Raw genomic sequence first — 24,151 nt, 5'->3', positions numbered from 1 at the left:
CTACTCTTGAAGATGATGTGGGTGAGTTGAAAAAAAAAAAAAAAAAAAAAAAAAAAAACTGATGTTCAGTGTGATAGATGTAAATATTAGCTACTATACTGGCAATGGGGGATCCTGTGGCTATCCCATCAGTTTGTCCATATATGGTGTCTTTGAAGACAAAGTAATTATGGTCCAGAACAATTCTGAGCAAATCAAGGAATTCGTTAAATTTTTGTGAATCTAGACAAGGTAATGTCTGTAAGTTGGACTCAATAATAGGAATCACCTCTTTAATGGGAATATTTGTGTACGTGCTTACGATGTCGAGACTTTCTAGATTCGTATCACTGGTTACAGTTACGTGTTTGAGGTGTGTAATTAACTCCTCTCTGTTCTTGATGGCATGAACATCATAGAAAAAATAATGCTTACTGTGGAAACTTTGCAATTCATTAGCCAATAAGTCTTCTGGGGCATTAATAGCGTTAAGGATTGACCTTACAGGAGCCTGTGGCTAATGAAGTTTCACGGCGCCCCTGAAAGTGGGTGTTCTCAGATTCATTGGTATTAAAGTTTGTTTAAGGAAGGGGTGAATAACATATCTGTTTCTTTAAGTGCCTTCTTAATTTCTGTGATGAACTTAGCTGCGGGGTTAAATGAGTATGTTTGGAACATAGGGCTGGAGAGAAAGTCCTGTGCTTTTCGTGCGTAGTCGGCCTCGTATAGGACTATTGATGTGTGGCCTTTGTCTGCCTGCACAATTATGGCTTGGTTCTCATGAAGCTTCCTGTTAATGTTGTGCAAAATGGATTGGTCCTGTGTGTTGGCATACTACTTGTGGGGACCCCAGTGTTTCTGATTTTTATGATTTACTGTGCCATAGTGATAATCGCAGCAAATACTGATTTTTAATAATTGTTATGGATTGGATTCACATACTAGTCCATTCATACTTCATTGGGCATGCTACAGTTTAATAAATAACCCCTGGGAATGACTATAATTTTTATGAGAGATGATTGTTGTACTTCTTATTTAAAGAAAAATGTATGGGTAATATTCTAAACAATTTGAATTAAGTACTTCACCTTTCACTGAGTAAATTACAAATGGAATTTCACTGAGGCAGTCATTACCCTTTGGCATTCCTGCAATACGTGATTTATTTCCCATGTTGTATAAAACAAGAGCCAAAAGTAGTTTCTTTTGTCACAAGATGAGTATTGTTAGCAAATCATATAAAGGTAACTCAACAGAGGAGTGAGTATTCAATGAGAAGTGTTTGTCCATTATTCCAGAAAGAAATTTTCACTCTGCAGCAGAAAGTGTGCTGATGTGAAACTTCCTGGCAGATTAAAATTGTTTGCTTGACAGAGAGTCACACTACCAAGTGAGCTGCTTGAGCATGACTCACAGCTTTACTTCCACCGGTACCTTGTCTCCTACCTTACCAACTTCACAGAAGTTCTCCTGCGAACCTTGCAAGACTACCACCTCTGGAAGAAAGGATATTGCCATGACTTAGCCACAGGCTGGGGACGAGGGGGGTTTCCAGAATGAAATTTTCACTTTACACCAGAGACTGCACTGAGATGAAGCTTCCTGAGAGATTAAAACTGTGTGCCAGACCGAGACTGTAAAGCAGGATCTTTGCCTTTTGCTGGTAAGTGCTTTACTGGCAGAAGTAAAGCTGTGAGGATGGACTATGAGTCGTGTGTAGGTAGCTCAGTCAGAAGAGCACTTCCCTACAAAAGGTAAAAGTCCCAGGTTCGAGTCTTGGTATGGCACACACTTTTAATCTGCCAGAAAGTTTCAAGTACTTCATTGTTAAATGTAATACATAAGAAGAAATTATCGATGCATGTAACATGCTTTGAAATTTAAGGAACTGATAAGAAACTTTCAGTTTCCAAGATATCATAAATTCATCTTTATTTTTGACATTCAGTTTTGACAGTTATCTTCTGGTGCTCAACAAATGTTTGTTGCAAAATTTGTTCACTGTGAGTTAGAACATCTTGCCATGTTCTTGTGGATAAAATATAGCACATTATACGAAGGTTTGTCAGAAATAAAACATTTACAGTTAAAAAGCACCTTGTGCACATGGTCATGTTCATATACGTAGCACTCACAGATAAATATTAATTCTTAAAAATCACAATATACAGTAAAATGTACACTTACACACATATATTTACATTTATGTGACATGTCCCATACATAGAGAATCCACCACAGGTGAAATGAAATGTGTGGTCCAATGGAGATGGCCATGTGTACAAGGTGCTTTTTAACTATACAGGGTGTTACAAAAAGGTACGGCCAAACTTTCAGGAAACATTCCTCATGCACAAATAAAGAAAAGATGTTATGTGGACATGTGTCCGGAAACACTTAATTTCCATGTTAGAGTTCATTTTAGTTTCGTCCACCTACGCTCAATGGAGCACGTTATCATGATTTCAAACAGGATACTCTACCTGTGCTGCTAGAACATGTGCCTTTACAAGTACGACACAACATGTGGTTCATGCACGATGGAGCTCCTGCACAGTTCAGTCGAAGTGTTCGTACACTTCTCAACAACAGATTCGGTGACCGATGGATTGGTAGAGGCGGACCAATTCCATGGCCTCCATGCTCTCCTGACCTCAACCCTCTTGACTTTCATTTATGGGGGCATTTGAAAGCTCTTGTCTACGCAACCCCGATACCAAATGTAGAGACTCTTCGTGCTCGTACTGTGGACGGCTGTGATACAATACGCCATTCTCCAGGGCTGCATCAGCGTATCAGGGATTCCATGCGACGAAGGGTGGATGCATGTATCCTCGCTAACGGAGGACATTTTGAACATTTCCTGTAACAAAGTGTTTGAAGTCACGCTGGTACGTTCTGTTGCTGTGTGTTTCCATTCCATGATTAATGTGATTTGAAGAGAAGTAATAAAATGACCTCTAACATGAAAAGTAAGCATTTCCGGACACATGTCCACATAACATATTTTCTTTCTTTGTGTGTGAGGAATGTTTCCTGAAAGTTTGGGCGTACCTTTTTGTAACACCCTTATAGGTTTATTTCTGACAAACCTTGGTAAACTGTGTTATATTTTATCCACCACACTGACACTATGACAATATAACATGAGATTCTAACTCACGATGAACACATTTTGTAACCAAAATTTTTTGAAGACCACAGGGTGACAGTTGTATCTGTGGAAACCTGTTGTCAAAAATAGATGAATTTGTGTGATTTTGGCTATTGAAAGTTTTTTACCAAGTAAAACAGATCACTTCTTCTAATTTCTCACCATGAGAAAATTCAGTTAAGTGATTGAGTTGAAACGAAATCTGAAAATACTTGATTCAGGATTGTTTGCAATTTATTTGCAGAGAAACTTGCAATAAGAATATCTTCGAATTTGTGGCTTAAGTACTCAGTTTTTTAATTCATTCATGTGCCCTGACAGTGTTTTGGAAGAACTCATCACTTGTACAAAAACATCCATGTCACTGATGAAGTTAATCATATGTGACAGTAGTATAGTGTGAAATGTTTTATATGTAGTGCGTGCAGGCTCAAGAATGTTGGTGAGATATTTTAAAAGCAATTCAGGAGAAAAATGTGTAGGGCTTCTCTGTATCACTACATATTATAAATTAAAAGTCCCCTCCCCCAATTTTTTTCTTTCTGTACATGAAGGCTACCCCCAAGAACTACTGTAGGGATCTTGATACAGCTTTTACTACTAATACGTAGACTGATCCACAAGGAAGTGTGTGTAATTTATTACCACTATGCCAGGCGAGTCATCCAGCCGTAGAAACATAGTGGTACCTTTGCGAAGATAGGGTATGCTGCTAGTTCCATCAGTATTCCCAGCATAGTTAAGTTACTAAGTGAAACACACGATCCAGTCACATTATTTTGACCACCTGTCAAAAACTTGAATAACCACTTTTACAGCATGGGCGTGCAAGAAGAGGCAGTGAGATTCTGGAAGGTAATGATAGCAAAGTGGAGCCATGCCAACAGCAGTACCGTGGCCACCTACACTAGGTTTCTTGGTTGAGTATCCATGGTCCAGTCAACCCGATCGAAGTGGTCCCACATATTCTCAGTTGGATTTAAATCTGTGGCGTTTGATGGTCAGGGAATACAGTGAACTCATCTTGGTGCTCTCCAAACCTTGCATGCATACTGCAAATTGTATGATACATTGCACTGTCCTGCTCGGCAGATGCCATTGTGCTGAGGCAAGAAACAGAGTGCATGTAGAGGTGGACATGGTCCCTAAGGATAGATGCATACTTGTATTGATTAATTGTGCCCTTCAGAATGATGAGATCATCCAGGGAACTCCACAGAAACGTTTCCTAAACCATAACACCTCCTCCTCTGGCATGTAACATTCACATGTCTGTTGCAGGGCCATACATGCCAACAGCCATTTGTTCAATGGAGCATAAAAAATGATTCATCTGAAAAGGACATTCGGTGACCATTTGGTTGTGGTATTGGTGTGCAAATTCCAGCCTTCATTGCCGATAATAGCAGTCAGTATGGGTACATGAATCAGGTGCGTGCTGTGGAGGCCCATAACAGTAATGTTCACTGAACAATCACTGACAAGACACAGTTTGTAGGCGCGTTTCATCTGGGTGGTCTATTTACCAGTACACAATTTCGCAACCATTGTTCACCTCTGTCATCTATGGCCCATGGTGCACCACAGTTGTCTTGGCACTGGATTTGCATATTGCCATTTTTGCAATGCATACTATGCTTTGGCACTCAAATAATTTACAAATGCTTTCACCCTTGGCCCAGAATCCAATGATCATGCCCCATTTGGAAGCCAGGCAAATCTCCCACTCTCTGCAATAAGACAATGACTGCACTGTTTTTCATATCCCCCTGAAATTTTATATACCTTTCACTACTAGTGCTGCCACCTGCCATCTGTGAGTGGTTATTGCACGTTGATGTCGAACATAGGTGCTGGCAACATTAATGTGACTGGATCATGTACAACATTGTAGTGGTAAACCTTGAATGAATGATAAAAACAAGCATGAAGGAAAATAAACATTCTGTGTTATTGTAACTGTAATTTAAAAATTACTTCAGTAAATCATCATTGATAGTGTATGGTTGCTTCTACAGATGCCTTTATGAGGATGAGTTAATAGAGAAAGTGGTTGTGCCGTACTTGCAACATATTGACAATGACAATGATATCCAAGTCCGCAAGTCAGCTGCAGAGCTTCTCATACAACTTTGTGTTGAATGCGAGAACAAAAGATGTTTGGAACTGCTTGATTTGCTGGGGAAAGTAAGTACCCACCTCTTATGCAGTATTTACTGGAACAGATTTTAGTGAATTGTATATACTTTCAGTTTGATTACTTTACTGAAATTTACTATTGACAGTTTTTTAAGACTAAACATAGTTATATTTTCAGTTTTTATGTGGCATTCCTTGGGCTGCAATTACCCCAAAACGAAAATGTTATCAATTACTGAATATAACTTGTAAACTATTTTTAATATTAGTTTCGTGTTTAGAGTTGTTGTCCATGACTCACATTCCCATTTAGTTTATTTTCATATAATGTTAAAAGCCTAACAAGTGATAATTGGTAAATTCTCATTAGACATGTGTGCTTGACAATTCAGATCCATGCTTTTGGGCTGTGCCCCTAGAGTAAACTTATATTTACTGCCAAGGACATCTCTACAAGGACATGGTTACTATTTTAGTCAGTGTTATAGTGTGAGTGTGATGGGATTGTTAAAACTTTGTGCAATGGCAGGACTTCTCCTTAAATTGTCAGGGCATAGACGTTGTACACACTGCTGAGTGTGTGTGTGTGTGTGTGTGTGTGTGTGTGTGTGTGTGTGTGTGTGTGTGTGGGTAGGTGCGCACGTACGCACTTTTGCTACATTCATCTGAGTTACAGTTTTAAGCACTTTTGTTTCATTATTGGACCCCTGATTCAGGCACATTTTACTCATGGCTATAATTGTCATGCTAATATATTGAAAAGAAAGTTCTAATATACTTCAGTCGACTTATTTTATGCTGCAGTGTTTTTTAATTCAAATAAGATCTGTCAAAAACTTTGAGAATTGTTTATTAGTATTTGTAATAGTTTTGTATCAGTATGCAAAAATTGTGAACAAGTTGTTCATTTTTTTGCATCGTTGTTGAGTCACGTTTTGTGCAAGAAAATCACTACAGTTTGCCATTTTGTTATTTCTAAAGACAGATGATTGTTGCAATTGACTGTACAGAATGATTTTATGTGCACTATTTGACTCACAATTTTTTTAAATTTTAAAGTAGAATTGGTGCTTTATACGTGACTTACACAAAATTATTTGATGCCATGATATGGAATTTTTGCGGATACCTGTAAGGAAGACAGTAGGCTATCAAAATAAGTTGTCAGTGAAATGATATGATTATCAGAATTTATGTTGAAGATGTCAGGTTCACAACTAACAAAACACAAGAAGACATGTTGTAAGGACACTGCCTGAAATTATCACTCCTGAGGATCTTTCATACAAGTCATACATTTAGCGTCTCTCAAGGATTTCAGTGATACTGCTTGAAAGGAAACTATTTTCTGTGAAGAGATTTCTTCAGCCTTATATCAGTAAATTATCGAGGAAAAACTTTTGACAGACTATTTTGCATGAAGTTATTGTTAAAATTTGGTGTCTGTGTCACAGGTAATGTGTCCTACAACAGCTGCAGTGACATTTTGTATTTGATCTCTTTAATGAGAGTCTTCTTGGTTTGTAAGTTTGTTCTGAAATCACTGTAATATCAAATTGTTGCTTAATATTTTTCCTGTTTTACTATTAAACTAGAGTTATACAAATGGATATGCACTGCACACAGGCAGTCATGCTGTAACAAATTTTGAATAAAGTATGCAATTTTTCTTATTAATTTACAGTTGCTTAGCAGGCCCTTTGAACTGCATGGTCAAGACCCAACTCTTGGCTCATGTAGTGAGGCAGATATGCTTGATGTGAAAACAGTGGTGGCTGGTTTAGTCCGAATTCTGAAGATAAAAATTTATCAGCTACCATCGTCACATGCAATACATACATACAAGTTGCTTGTTGGGCACCTTGATGCACATTACCAGCGTCCCACTGTGTTCGAAAATTGCAACAGTATTAGATTCATGGTGAGTATTTATTCATACGTACAGCACAGCACACACACTTACTGTGCACTAGCACATAAGGAAGCATTGGATTTAGTGTGAATAAAATGATCTAAATTCAATGATTTTATAGTAATCTCATGTACGTATCAAGAGAGCAAAACTGTAATCAATATATTCTGAATTAATTGTGACCCATGCAGTTTTAATAGCTGCTAGTGCACTAATAAATTAATAGCAAAGTTTTGTGTTCAGTTCCTCCTCAGTTACTCATTAGATTCAGATTGCTGAGACATGAAGTTCCATTTTAATAACAAGAAATTAAACTTCTTTATCAAAAGTTTAAATACAAGCAGTATATGTTGAACAGTTGTGCAATGTGTTGTTACTGATATGATAAAATATGCTTGCAGACAGGAATGTTAGTTTATCACGAGGAATGATCTGATATACATGTAATTCAGTAACATTCATGTTGGTGAAGTGTACGTGAGTGATGTAGATATCAAGGGCATGGCATATTACAAGTGACAACTGGTGGTAATTAATATTACCATCAAGAGTGGAACAACAGTACTCTTAGATTTTTGCTATAGTGCCAGAAGTCAGTTTTGATCCTAACACTTCAAGAGAAGTTGTATATCAGAGAGAAGGCATCACACCTTTATTTGATGACATTCCTATTGTTGTTGTTGTGGTCTTCAGTCCTGAGACTGGTTTGATGCAGCTTTCCATGCTGCTCTATCCTGTGCAAGCTTCTTCATCTCCCAATACCTACTGCAACCTACATCCTTCTGAATCTGCTTAGTGTATTCATCTCTTGGTCTCCCTCTACGATTTTTACCCTCAATGCTGCCCTCCAATGCTAAATTTGTGATCCCTTGATGCCTCAAAACATGTCCTACCAACCGATCCCTTCTTCTAGTCAAGTTGTGCCACAAACTTCTCCCCAATCCTATTCAATACCTTCTCATTAGTTACGTGATCTACCCACCTTATCTTGAGCATTCTTCTGTAGCACCACATTTCAAAAGCTTCTATTCTCTCCTTGTCTAAACTATTTATCGTCAATGTTTCACTTCCATACATGGCTACACTCCATACAAATACTTTCAGAAACGACTTTCTAACACTTAAATCTATACTCGATGTTAACAAATTTCTCTTCTTCAGAAACGATTTCCTTGCCATTGCCAGTCTACATTTTATATCCTCTCTACTTGGACCATCATCAGTTATTTTACTCCCTAAATAGCAAAACTCCTTTACTACTTTAAGTGTCTCATTTCCTAATGTAATTCCCTCAGCATCACCCGATTTAATTTGACTACATTCCATTATCCTCGTTTTGCTTTTGTTGATGTTCATCTTATACCCTCCTTTCAAGACACTGCCCATTCCGTTCAACTGCTCTTCCAAGTCCTTTACTGTCTCTGACAGAATTACAGTGTCACCGGCGAACCTCAAAGTTTTTACTTCTTCTCCATGAATTTTAATACCTACTCCGAATTTTTCATTTGTTTCCTTTACTGCTTGCTCAATATACAGATTGAATAACATCGGGGAGAGGCTACAACCCTGTCTCACTCCTTTCCCAACCACTGCTTCCCTTTCATGCCCCTTGACTCTTATAACTGCGATCTGGTTTCTGTACAAATTGTAAATAGCTTTTTGCTCCCTGTATTTTACCTCTGCCACCTTTAGAATTTGAAAGACAGTATTCCAGTCAACATTGTCAAAAGCTTTCTCTAAGTCTACAAATGCTAGAAACGTAGGTTTGCCTTTCCTTAATCTTTCTTCTAAGATAAGCCGTAAGGTCAGTATTGCCTCACGTGTTCCAACATTTCTACAGAATCCAAACTGATCTTCCCCGAGGTCCACTTCTACCAGTTTTTCCATTCGTCTGTAAACAATTCGCGTTAGCATTTTGCAGCTGTGACTTATTAAACTGATAGTTCGGTAATTTTCACATCTGTCAACACCTGCTTTCTTTGGGATTGGAATTATTATATTCTTCTTGAAGTCTGAGGTTATTTCGCCTGTCTCATACATCTTGCTCAGCAGATGGTAGAGTTTTGTCATGACTGGCTCTCCCAAGGCCATCAGTAGTTCTAATGGAATTTTGTCTACTCTGGGGGCCTTGTTTCGACTCAGGTCTTTCAGTGCTCTGTCAAACTCTTCACGCAGTATCATATCTCGCATTTCATCTTCATCTACATCCACTTCCATTTCCATAATATTGTCCTCAAGCACATCGCCCTTGTATAAACCCTCTATATACTCCTTCCACCTTTCTGCCTTCCCTTCTTTGCTTAGAACTGGGTTGCCATCTGAGTTCTTGATATTCATACAAGTGGTTCTCTTCTCTCCAAAGGTCTCTTTAATTTTCCTGTAGGCAGTATCTATCTTACCTCTAGTGAGACAAGCCTCTACATCCTTACATTTGTCCAGTAGCCATCCCTGCTTAGCCATTTTGCACTTCCTGTCGATCTCATTTTTGAGACGTTTGTATTCCTTTTTGCCTGCTTCATTTACTGCATTTTTATATTTTCTCCTTTCATCAATTAAATTCAATATTTCTTCTGTTACCCAAGGATTTCTGTTAGCCCTCGTCTTTTTACCTACTTGATCGTCTGCTGCCTTCACTACTTCATCCCTCAGAGCTACCCATTCTTCTTCTACTGTATTTCTTTCCCCCATTCCTGTCAATTGTTCCCTTATGCTCTCCCTGAAACTCTGTACGACCTCTGGTTTAGTCAGTTTATCCAGGTCCCATCTCCTTAAATTCCCACCTTTTTGCAGTTTCTTCCGTTTCAATCTGCAGTTCATAACCAATAGATTGTGGTCAGAATCCACATCTGCCCCTGGAAATGTCTTACAATTTAAAACCTGGTTCCTAAATCTCTGTCTTATCATTATATAATCTATCTGATACCTTTTAGTATCTCCAGGATTCTTCCATGTATACAACCTTCTTTTGTGGTTCTTGAACCAAGTGTTAGCTATGATTAAGCCATGCTCTGTGCAAAATTCTACAAGGCGGCTTCCTCTTTCATTTCTTCCCCCCAATCCATATTCACCTACTATGTTTCCTTCTCCCCCTTTTCCTACTGACGAATTCCGGTCACCCATGACTATTAAATTTTCGTCTCCCTTCACTACCTGAATAATTTCTTTTATCTCATCATACATTTCATCTATTTCTTCATCATCTGCAGAGCTAGTTGGCATATAAACTTGTACTACTGTAGTAGGCGTGGGTGTTGTGTCTATCTTGGCCACAATAATGCATTCACTATGCTGTTTGTAGTAGCTTACCCAAACTCCTATTTTTTTATTCATTATTAAACCTACTCCTGCATTACCCCTATTTGATTTTGTATTTATAACCCTGTAATCACCTGACCAAAAGTCTTGTTCCTCCTGCCACCGAACTTCACTAATTCCCACTATATCTAACTTCAACCTATCCGTTTCCCTTTTTAAATTTTCTAACCTACCTGCCCGACAACCCTGACATTCCTAGTGCCTGAGAAAATTTTGAAGGAGATTCATTGCAAGTTTGAATGAGGTTGGTCATAAAGGAGAACTACTTGACTTAAAATACATCATTGTCACTACGAAACTGCAGTTAATGGATGCACAAGGATATGTACGTTTGTTATTGTGTCTCCAGTTGCCAGAGAGAGATGTAGAGGGATAATTGTTATGTTGTGTACTGGGCATTGTACCACACAAGTGCATGTACTGTCACCCTCCATAGATGCCATGAACCCTCCGCAACACACATGTTGATTCCAAATATGATTCTGCAGCTGGCATGATTATGTAGCTTCACCAGTATGTGTGATAAAGCTTTATAGTGTAATGCATTATTAGTACTTTCACGAATATTTACACAGCTTGTCAGCTGTGAGCTTTTGTTTGCCAGTTGTTAGCTTTCCTCTATGATCTTTATTCAGCTATCTTCATAAATGCCAAATGCTTGATTAAAAAAAAGAAAAAAAATACTAAACACCCTTCATGACAGAATAGACATCTATATTGAAAACATACGTACCATTGAGAGAGAAATTATTTTTTTGTTTTGTGAAGGTATATCTTTCAATATGTGAATTTTGATCATTAAAAACTTACCCTGTTTCTGTATGTATTTCTTTAACAGAAGAAGATACAGATTGCAGGGACCATGAGAGAAAGTGTGATAAACTATATAATGATATAAAGAGGAACGTGTAGATATTCCAGAGAGTATGGCCAAAATAACAGTACCCACTGATGGTGGCACAAATGTGCCGAAATATGATAGGCCACTTAAAAGATCAGTTGTTGATGTAACAGGGAAACAAGGCTGCTGTTAGACATTAAAAATCAATTATAATTGTTGAATGGGACTGGTTGATAACTTTGAATCTTCACCATCCAATGACCCAACTGGTTTTGTATTGTGACTCCCTTGCCATTTGAAACCATAAAGAAATTGAAGAAGAATAAGAAGGAGGAGGCTAACAACTTAATTAAATCTATTTGTAACTTTTCAACTGTTTCAAAGCTACAGGGAAGCTCCGTAATACTTCTTTGGTATTTCCTTTCTAGATATTTGAGTGTTTCCTGCAACTTCGAGCGAATTCGATGTACCAGCCTGGTTTTCCTGATCCTGTGACCCACCAGTTGCGATACAGCCCTTTTCTGTGTGTGGATCACAAACATGGGGAACGACCTGTGTCGCCACAGCCATCAAGCCCTGCACCTGCAGCTCATGTACCTTGCACTGTCACACACCTCTCTCTCACACATGCTTGCAAGGCTGTTGTGACTGCTCTGAAGCAGGAAAGAGGTTTGTTTTAATTGAAATATGATATAAAACTTTGAACATAGTTCATAAAATTGAAAAAGCACCATGGTTAAATAGAAGAACTTGTAATTATGTAACACTTCAGGTTTTTTGTGTAGATGATTAAGTCTGAAATAGAAAAGGAAGTTGAAGAAACTCTCTTTTTACTGTTAAATGTTGATTGTAATTACTGGGTGATTGTGCCTAAAACTCCTGTTTCATTTGTGTTTCGACACATTGACATTTTACTTGTGGCTGTGCAATGTATTACCCACATCGTGTGTAATCTGCCATCTCATCTCCTGTTCTAAAATTTTAATCTGTTTTTTGTATCAACATTTTGAAATTTTATAAAAACCCATTAGGGTTATTTTATCTAGAGGAGGATATAAGTTCTGCCTATGTATACAGACCTTTATAAAACAAACATGGTACAATTGACAATGGAAGGAAAAAGGAGCTGTCTAGCTGGCTCTGCTTTTATCTTTCATCAATAAATTTTTGCTTAGTAATTTAATATTGTGCACGATACATTTTGCTAGCGTTTATTTATCTGTACTGCTTTCTTGTATTACAAAATATCCCAATGACAGAAAGTTTGCTCACATGTTTAAAGTAGTTGAAGTTAGCTTTGTATTAAACCATATAATGTTTGTAATACAAGAAAGCAGTACAGATAAATAAATGCTAGCAATATATATAAATATAATTTTTTTTGAGTATGTGTAATGTATACTAAGATGACAAAAGTCATGGGATACCCTCTAATATTGCATAGTGCAACAACTCGACATGTCGTGTACTCTACAAGTTGTTGGAATTCCCCTGCAGCAATATAGTCATGTTGCCTTTATAATCACCCGTAATAATGAGAGTATTGTCAGTGCAGGATGTTGTACATGACCTGATCTCTAGATTGTGTCATAAAAGTTCGATGGAATTCGTGTTGGGCAGTCTGGGTGGCCAGATCATTCGCCCGAATTGTCCAAAATGTTCTTCAAACCAGTTGTGAACATTTGTGGCCTGGTGACAGGACATCATTTGGGAACACGAAGTCCACAAATGACTGCAAGTGGTATCCAAGTAGCTGAACATGACCGTTTCCAGTCAATGATGGGTTCATTTGGACACAATCCATTCCATATAAAGACAAATCACACCACTACGGAGCCACCACAGGCTTGCACAGTGCCTTGTTGACAAGTTGGGTCCATGGTTTCATGGGCTCTGTGCCACACTACACTCTATCATCAGCTCTTACCAACTGAAATCAGGACTCATCTGACCAGGACATGGTTTTACAGTCATCTAGTGTCCAACTGATGTGGTCACAAGCCCAGGAGAGGTACTGCAGTAATCTTGTGCTGTTAGTGGAGGCACTTGCATCAGTCATCTGCTGCCACATTTTGCCACACTATCCTAATGGATAAGTTCATTGTATGTCCCACATTGTTTACTGGAATTATTTCATGCAGCTTTGCTTGTCTGTTAGCACAGAAAACTCTATATGCAAATGCCACTGCTCTCAGTTGTTAAGTGAAGTCCATCAGCTACACTGTTGTCTGTGGAGAGAGGTAATGCCTGAAATGTGGCATTCTCAGCACACTCTTGACTCTTTGGATCTTGAAATATTGAATTTTCTGTCGTTTTCTGAAGTAGAATATTTTATGCATCTGACTCCAACTAACATTCTGCATTCAAAGTCTGTTAATTCGTATTGTGTAGCCAGTATCGTGTCGAAAACCTCTTTACGTGAGTCAGCTGAGTACAAATGATAGCTCTGCCAGTGTACTGTCCTTTTATACCTTGTGTTTGTTATACTACCGCCATCTGCGTATGTGCATATCACTACCTCATGACTTTTGTCATCTCAGTGTATGGTATAATGCAGTTTTTTTTTATAAATATTTTTTAAATATTTTACATCAAATGGGTTTACAGATTGGAAAGTACTGCAGCTGATTCTGCAGGAAGTGCCCCGAGTAATGAAGAATAAAGCTCTCATTTTGTCTCGTCATGGAAATGATGTTGACATGTTGGCTGCTGCTGTGTGTGCCATTGTAAGTACTTACAGTATAGAGTGTACTCACCATTATTCATGTATAGAGTGTACTCACCATTATTCATGTGCAGATTATTCAGTTTGTAGATTGTTCTTGCATCTTAAAAGAGAGAGAGAGAGAGGGAAGGAGGGAGGGAGGGAGGGAGAGAGAGAGAGAGAGAGAGAGAGAGAGAGAGAGACATTTCGCACACATGGTGACCGGCAGTGCAGTTGCTAGCTGCTAGGGGCAGTGGTGGATGCTAAGTCAGACTGGCAGCAATTGAATCGAGCCATGCCGGAGCATGTGCAGATGTCGGCCACCAACGCTGCTAATGCTGCTACTGCTACTACTACTGCTACTACTGATCCAGTAGACATAAACCCCAATACATGTTTGAAAATATCTCCATTACTCTTGTTTTTTGATTATTGTGCATCTTCTCCCCCATATATCCTGAATAATTGGGAGTGTACTGTAAGTAGATTTTAACAGTGTAGGATTCTAATAAAGGCACTATGCAGTGAATTGACTATGATTATTGAACCGCAAGTGGGTGTGCCTGTGTATAAAGTGCACCAATCACTAATAAAATTGTTTTCTACAGTTCCATTGTTGTTTTACAAGTTCGAGCCCATACCTATTCCTTCATTATTGCTTCTCCTAACACAGTAATAAGTTGTGCTGTCATACTTCCAAGTGAGCAGCAGTAATATAAAATAAACAGTGAGCTAGATGAGAAAAAAAAAAATTTGATCCGTCTAGAAAATGACCCTGATACAAGCTAGCAGCACAGTCTCACAATGAGGCTGTTATCTACAAGATAACCGGTTATGAAATAAGTGGTTGGCAGGGATCTGAGGCAACTTCACTGTTTAATGCTTCGAGTGGGTCATTGCTATGGTGTAACACTTTTGTGTGGCAACAGAGTGAGACAATCAAAGGTTTATATTATCATCATTTAAATGAACAGTGATTTAGCTCATATAATGTTAGCTTATTTTATCATTGTTTAATTAAACTAAGATTAAACTGTAATTTTGTTCATACATGTTTACCTTGGTAACATAGACAGCTATTCTTTTCATGAGTAGAAAGCACCCCATGCACCTGCCCATGTTATGAAAAATGCCTACTCGGGGGTTAAATAGCGGGGATTTCAGATAAATCATTTTTATCAGGCATCCATTTTAAACTCCTGACAAAAAGGGTTCATCTTTTTTTGATCATAAAAATTTTTCTCATTATTCTTTCGACCACAGGAAATCACTATGAACAGCCAACTGTGTATTGAAGGTAAAAGTAAATGTTCACTCCCAGTGCACATCAGTAGTGCATTCTGTGCCTCCAGTGATGGACAGGGAAGTGCTTATTTTATACACTGTTTGCTCTGCCAAAATACCTCAGTAGGTAATTTCAAATTTAGACTGTGCATGAGTGTCACTTTGTTAAGCAGGATGTTTATAAATTAATCTTGGATCCATTGTTAAAAAAAGGAAAAGTAGATAAATTTATATATACAATCTGTTCTCACATGTTGACATTACTTCTTCAGAATACCACCACCCAATTGCAAATATTTGTTGCATCTTGAAACCAGCTCCTTAATCCCTTCATTAGAGAATGGTGCTCCAGCCATTTGTTGGCAGTATCCTTGAGCTCATCATTGACTGTGAAGTGCTGAATAACCAGCCAGGCCTTCATCTTGGGGCAAGAGATGAGTTACTTGATGGCAAGTCTGGACTATATGGAGGATGTCGAAATGCTCCTTTCCCTTCACCCTCTCCTCTCCCTCTCTTAGTGTCCTTGTTTATGTTGGCCCCACTATCCTCTTGGTTATGTTGGCTTTACAATTTGGTTTTGTTGCGTAATTACCTCATCTTTTGGCATTCTCTGGTCCCCCTCTGGGGTTTGACCTCCATTACTAAATTTCTATTCCGTAGTGTGAGCCATTTGGGGAAGAGCACCTTACCTAGTGTCTCCGACATGTGCCCTCCCAGTTCCTTCCACCTTTTCTTTCACGTCGCTGTCTGATGCTAGGGTACATAGCCAGCACGGTAGCCAGCCCGTGTGGTGGGGTCGCATGTATCCTTTTGGTTGAGCACCCTGAAAACACAGGGATCACACTTCTGATACCTGAGCTGTGACCACCTCATGTAAGCCTTGGAGTGGTTGCTTGTCGTCCTGGAGCATCGGAACTCCTGGCAGTGGCCACCATGCCAGACAGCCCTTGCTGTAGCTGGGTGGCGCCCATGGAGAGAGCCCCCGATCGGAGTGGGTGGTATCTGGACGGACGCTATGCAAATGAAATGCATATGGGTCAAGAACTCTGGCCGTTCTTCTATGGCCTCTCTTTGCATTGAAATGATTCTGTTAGTGCTGCTTCTTCTGCCCCTTCGGCCTTCCCTTCCATGGCTACCCACTGGGAGGAGGGTCAGGCTCATCACCTAGGGGCGAAACCTTTCCGCTGCTATCTGGTTTGCACCAGGTCTGGTGGGGATGCTTTCACCAATACCAAACTTTTATTTTTTGTGGAACACATTGAAGACAAGTTTGGAGAAGTGGACTCTCTGAGCAAGATGCGGTTGGGTTCGTTGTTGATCAAAACTGCTTCAGCTGCCTAGTCTGCGACCCTTCGTGCCTGTAACCATCTTGACACAATTCCTGTGCCCATTACCCCCCATCAGTCTTTGAATATGGTTCAAGGTGTAATTTTTCACAGGGACCTCATCCTTAAAACTGATGAGGAACTTAGGGACAATCTCGGACAGCGGGGTGTTCATCTCGGACAGCGGGGTGTTCACTTTGTTCGGCGTATTCAGAAGGGTCCAAAGGACAATTGCGTTGATACTGGTGCCTTTATCCTGGCCTTTGAAGGGGGTACCCTCCCTGAGAAGTTCAAGATTATGGTTTATTGATGTGATGTGAAGCCATACATCCCACGACCTATGAGATGTTTTAAGTGCTTGTGTTTTGGCCACATGTCTTCCCGCTGTTTGCAAGCCCCCCTCTGCAATGACTGTGGACATCCACTCCATGAGGGGAGTTCCTGTGTTCCCCTGCCTGTGTGTGTTAATTGTCATGGCAATCATTCTCCATGTTCTCCGGATTGCCTAGTTTATAAGAAGGAAAAAAAGTTACAGGAGTATAAGTCCCTCGATCGTCTAACCTACAATGAGGCTCTTAAGAAGTATGCATGTCTTCATCCTGTGTCCATGACATCTAGCTATTCTTTAGTTACATCTTCACCCCTTCCTCCCCCTTCCTTACCCCAGCCTCAACCCCTGTCTTCCCCCACTCCCATACCCTCCCCTCCGGGCGCCACTCCCACTCCCCTGTCGGAGAAGTGTCCCACTTCTTTGGCGTCTGCCAGTCAGGTGCACTCCTCCCAGGATTCCCCTTCCCGGCACCTTCCAGGCCAAAGGTCTGCTGCCAGACGATGACCACAAGAACCACAGTCTGAAGGCCCCCAGGTCACCTCATCTCTTTCTGTTCCAGATCTTGCTGCAGCTGGCTCCTTTTTGCTGCACAGCCCTCCTTGATCTCAAACAGAAAAGAAGAAGAAACATAAGTCCCGTCCCTACCTTTGCAACCTGACTCTGACTTGCTGTTCATGGATGTTGCCCCCTCCTTGTCGGAGCCTGTTTACCCACCATTTGAATCATTGTTCTGTGGTTATCCAATGGAATTGTAATGGATATTACCATCACCTTCTGGAGTTGAAATCCCTTATTTCGTTTTATTCCCTAGCTTGTGTGGTTCTACAGGAATCTCATTTTACTGATGATCACTCACTGGCCCTCTGTGGGTTCCGTGCTTTCTGTCGAAATCAGGTTGGCCCCCTGCAGGGCTCTGGTGGTGTTTGTACGTTGGTCCGTATGGACGTTGCTAGCAAGTGGATTCCTCTTCAAACTACATTGGAAGCGGTTGCTGTTAGGGTCCACCTGGACTCTGAGGTCACAGTTTGCAGTCTTTATCTCCCTCCTGACAGGACTCTTACACCTGCTGCCTTAACTGCCCTTCTTCAGCAACTTCCTCCTCCCTTCCTCCTCCTTAGGGATTTTAATGTTCATCATCCTTTGTGGGGCAGTGCATTTCCATCTAGTCAGGGTCTTCTCATAGACCAATTTCGTGCAGACCACGACTTGTGCCTTCTTAATGATTGCTCCCCTCCTCATTTCAGTGCCGGTCTGGTACCTTTTCTGCCATTGATATTTCTCTTTCTTCTTCCTCCCTCCTCCCATCATTCCACTGGTCGCAACACAATGACCTTTGCGATAGTGACCACTTCCCATTGATTCTCTCGCTCCCTTCTCACTTCCTGATGGACAGATTACCTCGTTGGTCTTTCCAACGCGCCGATTGGCCTCTATACACTGCACTGCACTTCTTTCTCCCTCTTTGTCGGATTGTATTGATGACATCCTCTGTGACGTGTCTGATGCGATTGTTTGCGCCACTAGCCTTGCTATCCCACACTCATCCAGACCATTTCACTGCCGGCAAGTCCTGTGGTGCAGTCCGGCCATTGCTGTTGCCATCAGTGATCACCGTTGAGCTTTGCAACACCTTAAGAGGCACCCATCCGCTGTCAATCTTATTACCTTTAAACGCCTTCACACCAATCTGTTACTTAATCTAACAGAGCAAACGGGTGCGTTAGGAACACTTTGTTTCTTCCCTTTGTTCAACTGTCCCTATGACATGGGTTTGGGGTACACTTCATTCCCTCCAAGGTTGCCATCAGCAGTCTACCCTCCCGGGCCTTGCCTTCCCAGATGGCCTTTGCACCGACCCATTGATTCTCACGAAACATCTTGCGACCCATTTTGCAACAGCATCAGCATCAACCTACATCCGGCTGCTTTCCTTCACCATAAACAGCTTCCACCTTATGTTTTACCCCTTGTCAGACAGAATCTTACAACAAAGCTTTTACAGAATGGGAACTTCTTGCCGCACTTTCTTCTTTTCGTGGTACGGCCCCTGGCCCAGACTACATTCATAACCAATTGCTTCAACATCTCAGTGCTCCATGACAACATCTTCCCTGGTTGTTTAGCTGTCTTTGGCTCCAGGGTGACTTCCTCTCAACGGAGGGATAGCATCGTGGTTCCCATCCTTAAGCCCAGTAAGAACCCCCTGTTTGTCGAAAGCTATCAGCCAATTAGTCTGACAAACGTTGTTTGCAAGTTACTTGGACGTGAACGGATGGTAGCCCGGCGGCTCAATTGGGTCCTCGAATCTCGTGGTCCCCTTACCAGTGTGATTTCTGAGAGGGACAGTCTCCAACTGATCATTTACTTCGCTTGGAATCTGCAGTTTGGCAGGCTTTTTCCCAGCACTGCCATTTGGTTGCCGTATTTTTTAACCTTCGCAAAGCCTATGACACAGCTTGGCACCATCACATCTTTCTTACACTTCATGAGTGGGATCTTTGGGGCCCACTCCCAATCGGTTGTTCAGGGATCGGGTTGGTACTGTTTTTAGTTCTCCACAGACCCAGGAGAATGGCATCCCACAGGGTTCCGTATTGAGTGTACTTCTTTTCCTCATTGCTATAGATGGACTTGTGGCCTCTGTCAGTCCTTTTGTCACCCCTGCTCTGTATGTGGATGATTTCTGCATTTGGGTTAGTTCCTCTTCGATGGCCTCTGCAGAGCAGCAGCTCCAGGGAGCTATATGGCATGCCTTTGCATGGGCCGTCCAAACGGGTTTCAATTCTCTTCTTTAAAACTGCGGGTGGTCTACCTCTGTCGCCGTACTACAGTCCACCCTGATCCAGAGCTCTATCTCGATGCACAACGATTACTTGTGGTCCCACAGTTTCATTTCCTGGGTCTTCTTTTTGACAACAAGCTCACTTGGCTGCCTCATATCAGACTTCTGAAAGTAGGATGTTTCTGTAAACTCAATGTCCTTTTCTTCCTTGCCCACACCTCTTGGGGTGCGGACCGCTTCACCCTTCTCCGCCTTTATCGGGCTTTAGTACTGTCTCACTTGGACTATGGTTGTCAAGTTCATGGTTTGGCTGCCCCTTCCACACTGTCCTTCCTGGATCCAGTTCACCATTTCGGTATCCGTTCGGCCACCACTGCCTTCCCTACCAGCCCTGTTGATAGTCCCCTGGTTGAAGCTGGGCTCCCCCCCCCCCCCCCCCTCCCCCTCCCTTTTCTGTTCGGCGATCCCAGCTTCTGGTTTCTTATGCAATAGCTGTCCGTTTCTCTCCCACTCATCCTTCCTATTCTATCTTGTTCCCAGACCAAGTATGTCACCCACCTGATTCCTGCCCTCGGGCGGGTTTACCGGTTGGGCTCCGCGTTGCATCTCTTCACTGTGATTTTCAGCTTCCTTCTTTGTCCTATCTGCCATATTGACAACACAACTGCTCTTTCACATTTTTTAGCCTTTTACCTTTTATTGTTTTGACTTTTCTGAGATGTCAATCCATCTGACTGGACCACATTTGAAACAAGGGATTGATGACCTTGCTGTTTGGTCCCTTCAACCCCAATCAACCAACCAACCAACCAATGCATGAATCAGGGTGACACTGCTCATAAAAATATGGAAAACAACAATATTGTTTTTGTGACATACATATCATGTAATGTACGTCAAGCTTTTGTGTGTGTGTGTGGTTTTTTCAATGTGCCTATTGCAAAACAAATTTGGTTTTTATTTGTAAACAGGTGTTGGTTATCACAGAATTTTTCATCATACCATGCATACCAAGTAAATCGTCAAATATTGGTGCAGAGAACTGATGCTGTACAATTGATTGAATTTTTATGCAGTATTCTCTAGAAGCTCTCTATTTTGTATTTGATTATGTATGAGCAATTTTGTAGTCGCTATATAAGATTTTCCACCTACCTGTAAAAATAAATGTCACAAAGCTGCACAAGTGGAGTACATTGTGGAGGAGTTTCTTCAATACGGGCACCTTGACAGATCCTCTCTATCTCGAAAAGTTACATTGTAAAAGTCCAGGTTCATTTGCCCTCCTCATGAATAGAGGAGCAAAAGAAATTGTTCTCTCATGTATGTCTTCGATGTCAATTAGAAATTTCTTGTATCATACTGTTGAGAGTTTGTCGGATTTTGAAGATGTTAGCATAACGTTTTTGTATTTGTATGCATGTTCTTATGCTGATTGTTTTTCATTCTTGGTTCAAAGGAGCCAGTGATCTCTTGCAAGCAAAGGAAGACCATTTTTAGTAATTTTCCAGATAAGGTGACAGCGTATTGTGGAGTGCACAAATATGTCACCTTATGCACATCCTTTCGCTGCACAGTAACCACCTTTGTTCCACGCTTGGCAAGAATTTGGTCATAAGTTGACTGTTTTTGGCACCCTGGGATAAATATGTTCTGTAAAAATTGTATCTCAATTGATGTAAATGAGTCAGGTACTTTTCTCTGTGATACTTATTTGATCAGTGTTAATAACAAAGCCCTTGTCATATTTTGGTATGAGAGCTAGACTCTGATTTCGGAAATTTGCTGCTGCTTCAAGGACTTTCTGCAGTGAAACACTTTCACTCTTAGTTCCAGATGTGGTGACTTTTCTCTGGTATTTCAGATGGCTTCATTTGAAGAGCATTACCTATGAGCCAGAAGCTTGAAATTCCAATCAGGAAATTGGGCCTGCAGCAGCAGGAGTCATTGTTGCAAGTTTCTTGTCATCAGCTGCTGATTACAATCTTGAGCTTCTATAAAACAGAGGTCCACACATCAATTGTTTTAAGTTGTTCATTCCTCATTGCAGCTTTTTTAAAATGTGTACTTCCCATCTTTTCATATCTTTCATGCTATTGAGGCATGATGCTCTCCTTCTGTGAAGAGCAACCGAACTCCATCCTGGATACTCTCTCGCTATATTGATAACCATAATCTTGTAGCCCAGTGGTACTTAATCACTGTCTGTTTTCACCTGCTTCTTTTTGGGCTAGTTATCATCTGAAGATGATGATGACTACTTCACTTTCTTCAGACAAATCCTCTCCACTGATATTTTTGTGGGCAATTAGTCAGTCTTATGTTATGAGTTGGTTCTCTGGTAGCATTTTGAAAATTTTATGAAATATTTCTTCTCTAATTTCCACATGTTCTTGTGTTATTGCAGCAGAAGGTTTTGAAGCGATGAGATTGTTTTGTAGAAGGAGCTGTTCATTGTACAGAAGTACAGTTTTTAATTGCTCTTTTGAAATTTCAGTGTAAAGCAATTTGGATACACAATCAGGCTCACTGTCCCTTGCTGTGAAGTAGCAGGCACATCACTACATGTAATTGTAAAATTAGAGGCCTTGGTGTGTTTGCATGTAACTGTGTAGGGGGCTAATGCACAAATGAAGTATTCTGGTTTTTTAACACTTCCCTTTCTCCTTCCACCAACCAAAAGTTGTTTGTGCACATGCAGCTGTATCTGGTGGATCAAAATTAACTGCAGAATTACTGGTAAAAGGAGTTAATACAATGAGTTGTGCGGTAGCTAGATGTATACCAGAAAAAAATAGGCTCATGGTGGGTCGAAATGTGCCTGTGCAGATGTTGAGAAAACGGGCTCATGGTGAGCTGGAACATTATCTGCATGAATATGGTTATAATAGGAAACTAATTCCAAAATTTTTGAGAAAACCAGAATTTTCAGCCTAAAAATTATGAAAACAATAAATAATTCTTTAGGTATTGATAATTTGCACATTCACAATAAATTTGTTATTAGAATTATATGGGAATAAAGAAAAAAAATCTGGTAAGCTGGATTTGAAGCACAGTCCTCTCTTATGAAACCAATCATTTACTTGCTTGGCTGTGGACTTGTCAAATGTTAGTGACCATGCAAAGAGGGGTGGTGGGTGGGAGGGGGGGGGGGAGAGAGAGAGAGAGAGAGAGAGAGAGAGAGAGAGAGACTGACTGACTGACTGACTCTACCTTTCCATGTTGCTTTGAGTGGCAGGTCATTAGTCTGGCTCCCTCAGATATTTATGTTCTTTGCTTTTATGGTGTTATTGTAGTGAAAAAACTGTTGGTTTGCTTTTAAAATTGTGCACCGTAAAGAATAACCTATTTTAGCGAATTATTAAGATGGTAATCCTAGCAAATTCTCAGCTTAAAAGAGAGTTACACTTACAGAAGCTGAGGAAACCACCAACTAATTAAAGAAATAAATTTCTTGATGTGTTTTCATATGCAAGAATAAAATGTGGCAGGTTTTTGGCCTTATTCTAACCAATTATATTCAGTTTTATTATTTGCTGCAATAATGTAATGATAGTACATAAAAATTAACATTCAACATTTCATCTGCAGTCGGTCTTTTTACATTAATCTGCTGTGAATGTTTTAATGTCAGAACATTATATCTCTGTGTACACAGATAACTGATACGTCGTAACATTGTATGAAATATTACTATGTGAATTTATGCAGATTGTAATGTGTCTTGATGATCATCTAGTTACTTCTTCCTATAACATTTATTCATAGGACAGATTCATAGAGCAAAATTATCTTTCTGTTTGACAACAATATCTTTCTCTTTGGACAGGTTAGTGACAAATCACTGGGTCTTCCTGAAGCCTTGCGAGGTGTGCGCATGACGCGCTCTGAATTGCAGGCCCATGTGATACCGGTGCTTGCATCACTTGCACCATACCACGCCCAGCTGGATCCTGCTCTTCAGCAACGTACCATCAAGTGTCTTGAATATGGGCTCATGTCGCGCTGTGCAAGGCAGTGCATTACTGCTCTTACAACCTGCATGCTTGAGATGCGTGATGCTATGCATAAATTGTTGCCGGAAGTGTTGCTCAATCTTTCAAAGATCTCTGCAACAGTACATATTGCCATACCTATCCTCGAATTCTTATCAAGTTAGTAAATTTACTGTTTTTTTCCTTTCAGTGCCATGCATTCCTAAAAGTCTCAGGTGTCTTTATTTTAAAATTTAAAAGACTATAAAACTTGCAATAAAATCTGAGCTTTTAAGACTGATTAGTTAATTATCTTTTTCATTTGTAGGTAACCCCTCAGTCTACAGTGATAAGTGAAATGCAGTAATTGATTCACTGAATTTTAGAGGAATAAAATTAACCTTG

The 24,151-nt window shown here is 40.3% G+C and overlaps 1 protein-coding gene across 2 annotated transcripts in view; it reads left to right on the top strand.

Moving 5' to 3' along the window:
• The window catches only part of LOC126458143 (tuberin), a 307,774-nt gene that overhangs the window by 107,360 nt on the left and 176,263 nt on the right, over positions 1-24,151 (top strand). For both annotated transcript variants that reach the window (XM_050094996.1, XM_050094995.1), the window contains exons 10-14: positions 5,155-5,323; positions 6,960-7,196; positions 11,772-12,012; positions 13,951-14,069; positions 23,602-23,926. In XM_050094996.1, the coding sequence (XP_049950953.1) occupies positions 5,155-5,323; positions 6,960-7,196; positions 11,772-12,012; positions 13,951-14,069; positions 23,602-23,926 (1,091 nt within the window). The remainder of the gene's footprint in view (positions 1-5,154; positions 5,324-6,959; positions 7,197-11,771; positions 12,013-13,950; positions 14,070-23,601; positions 23,927-24,151) is intronic.

The sequence above is a fragment of the Schistocerca serialis genome, chromosome 2 (genome assembly GCF_023864345.2).
Source record: "Schistocerca serialis cubense isolate TAMUIC-IGC-003099 chromosome 2, iqSchSeri2.2, whole genome shotgun sequence".
NCBI classification, from domain to species: domain Eukaryota; kingdom Metazoa; phylum Arthropoda; class Insecta; order Orthoptera; family Acrididae; genus Schistocerca; species Schistocerca serialis.
Note: the sequence above shows the minus strand (reverse complement) of the source record. Positions and strands in the feature narration are given on the sequence as shown.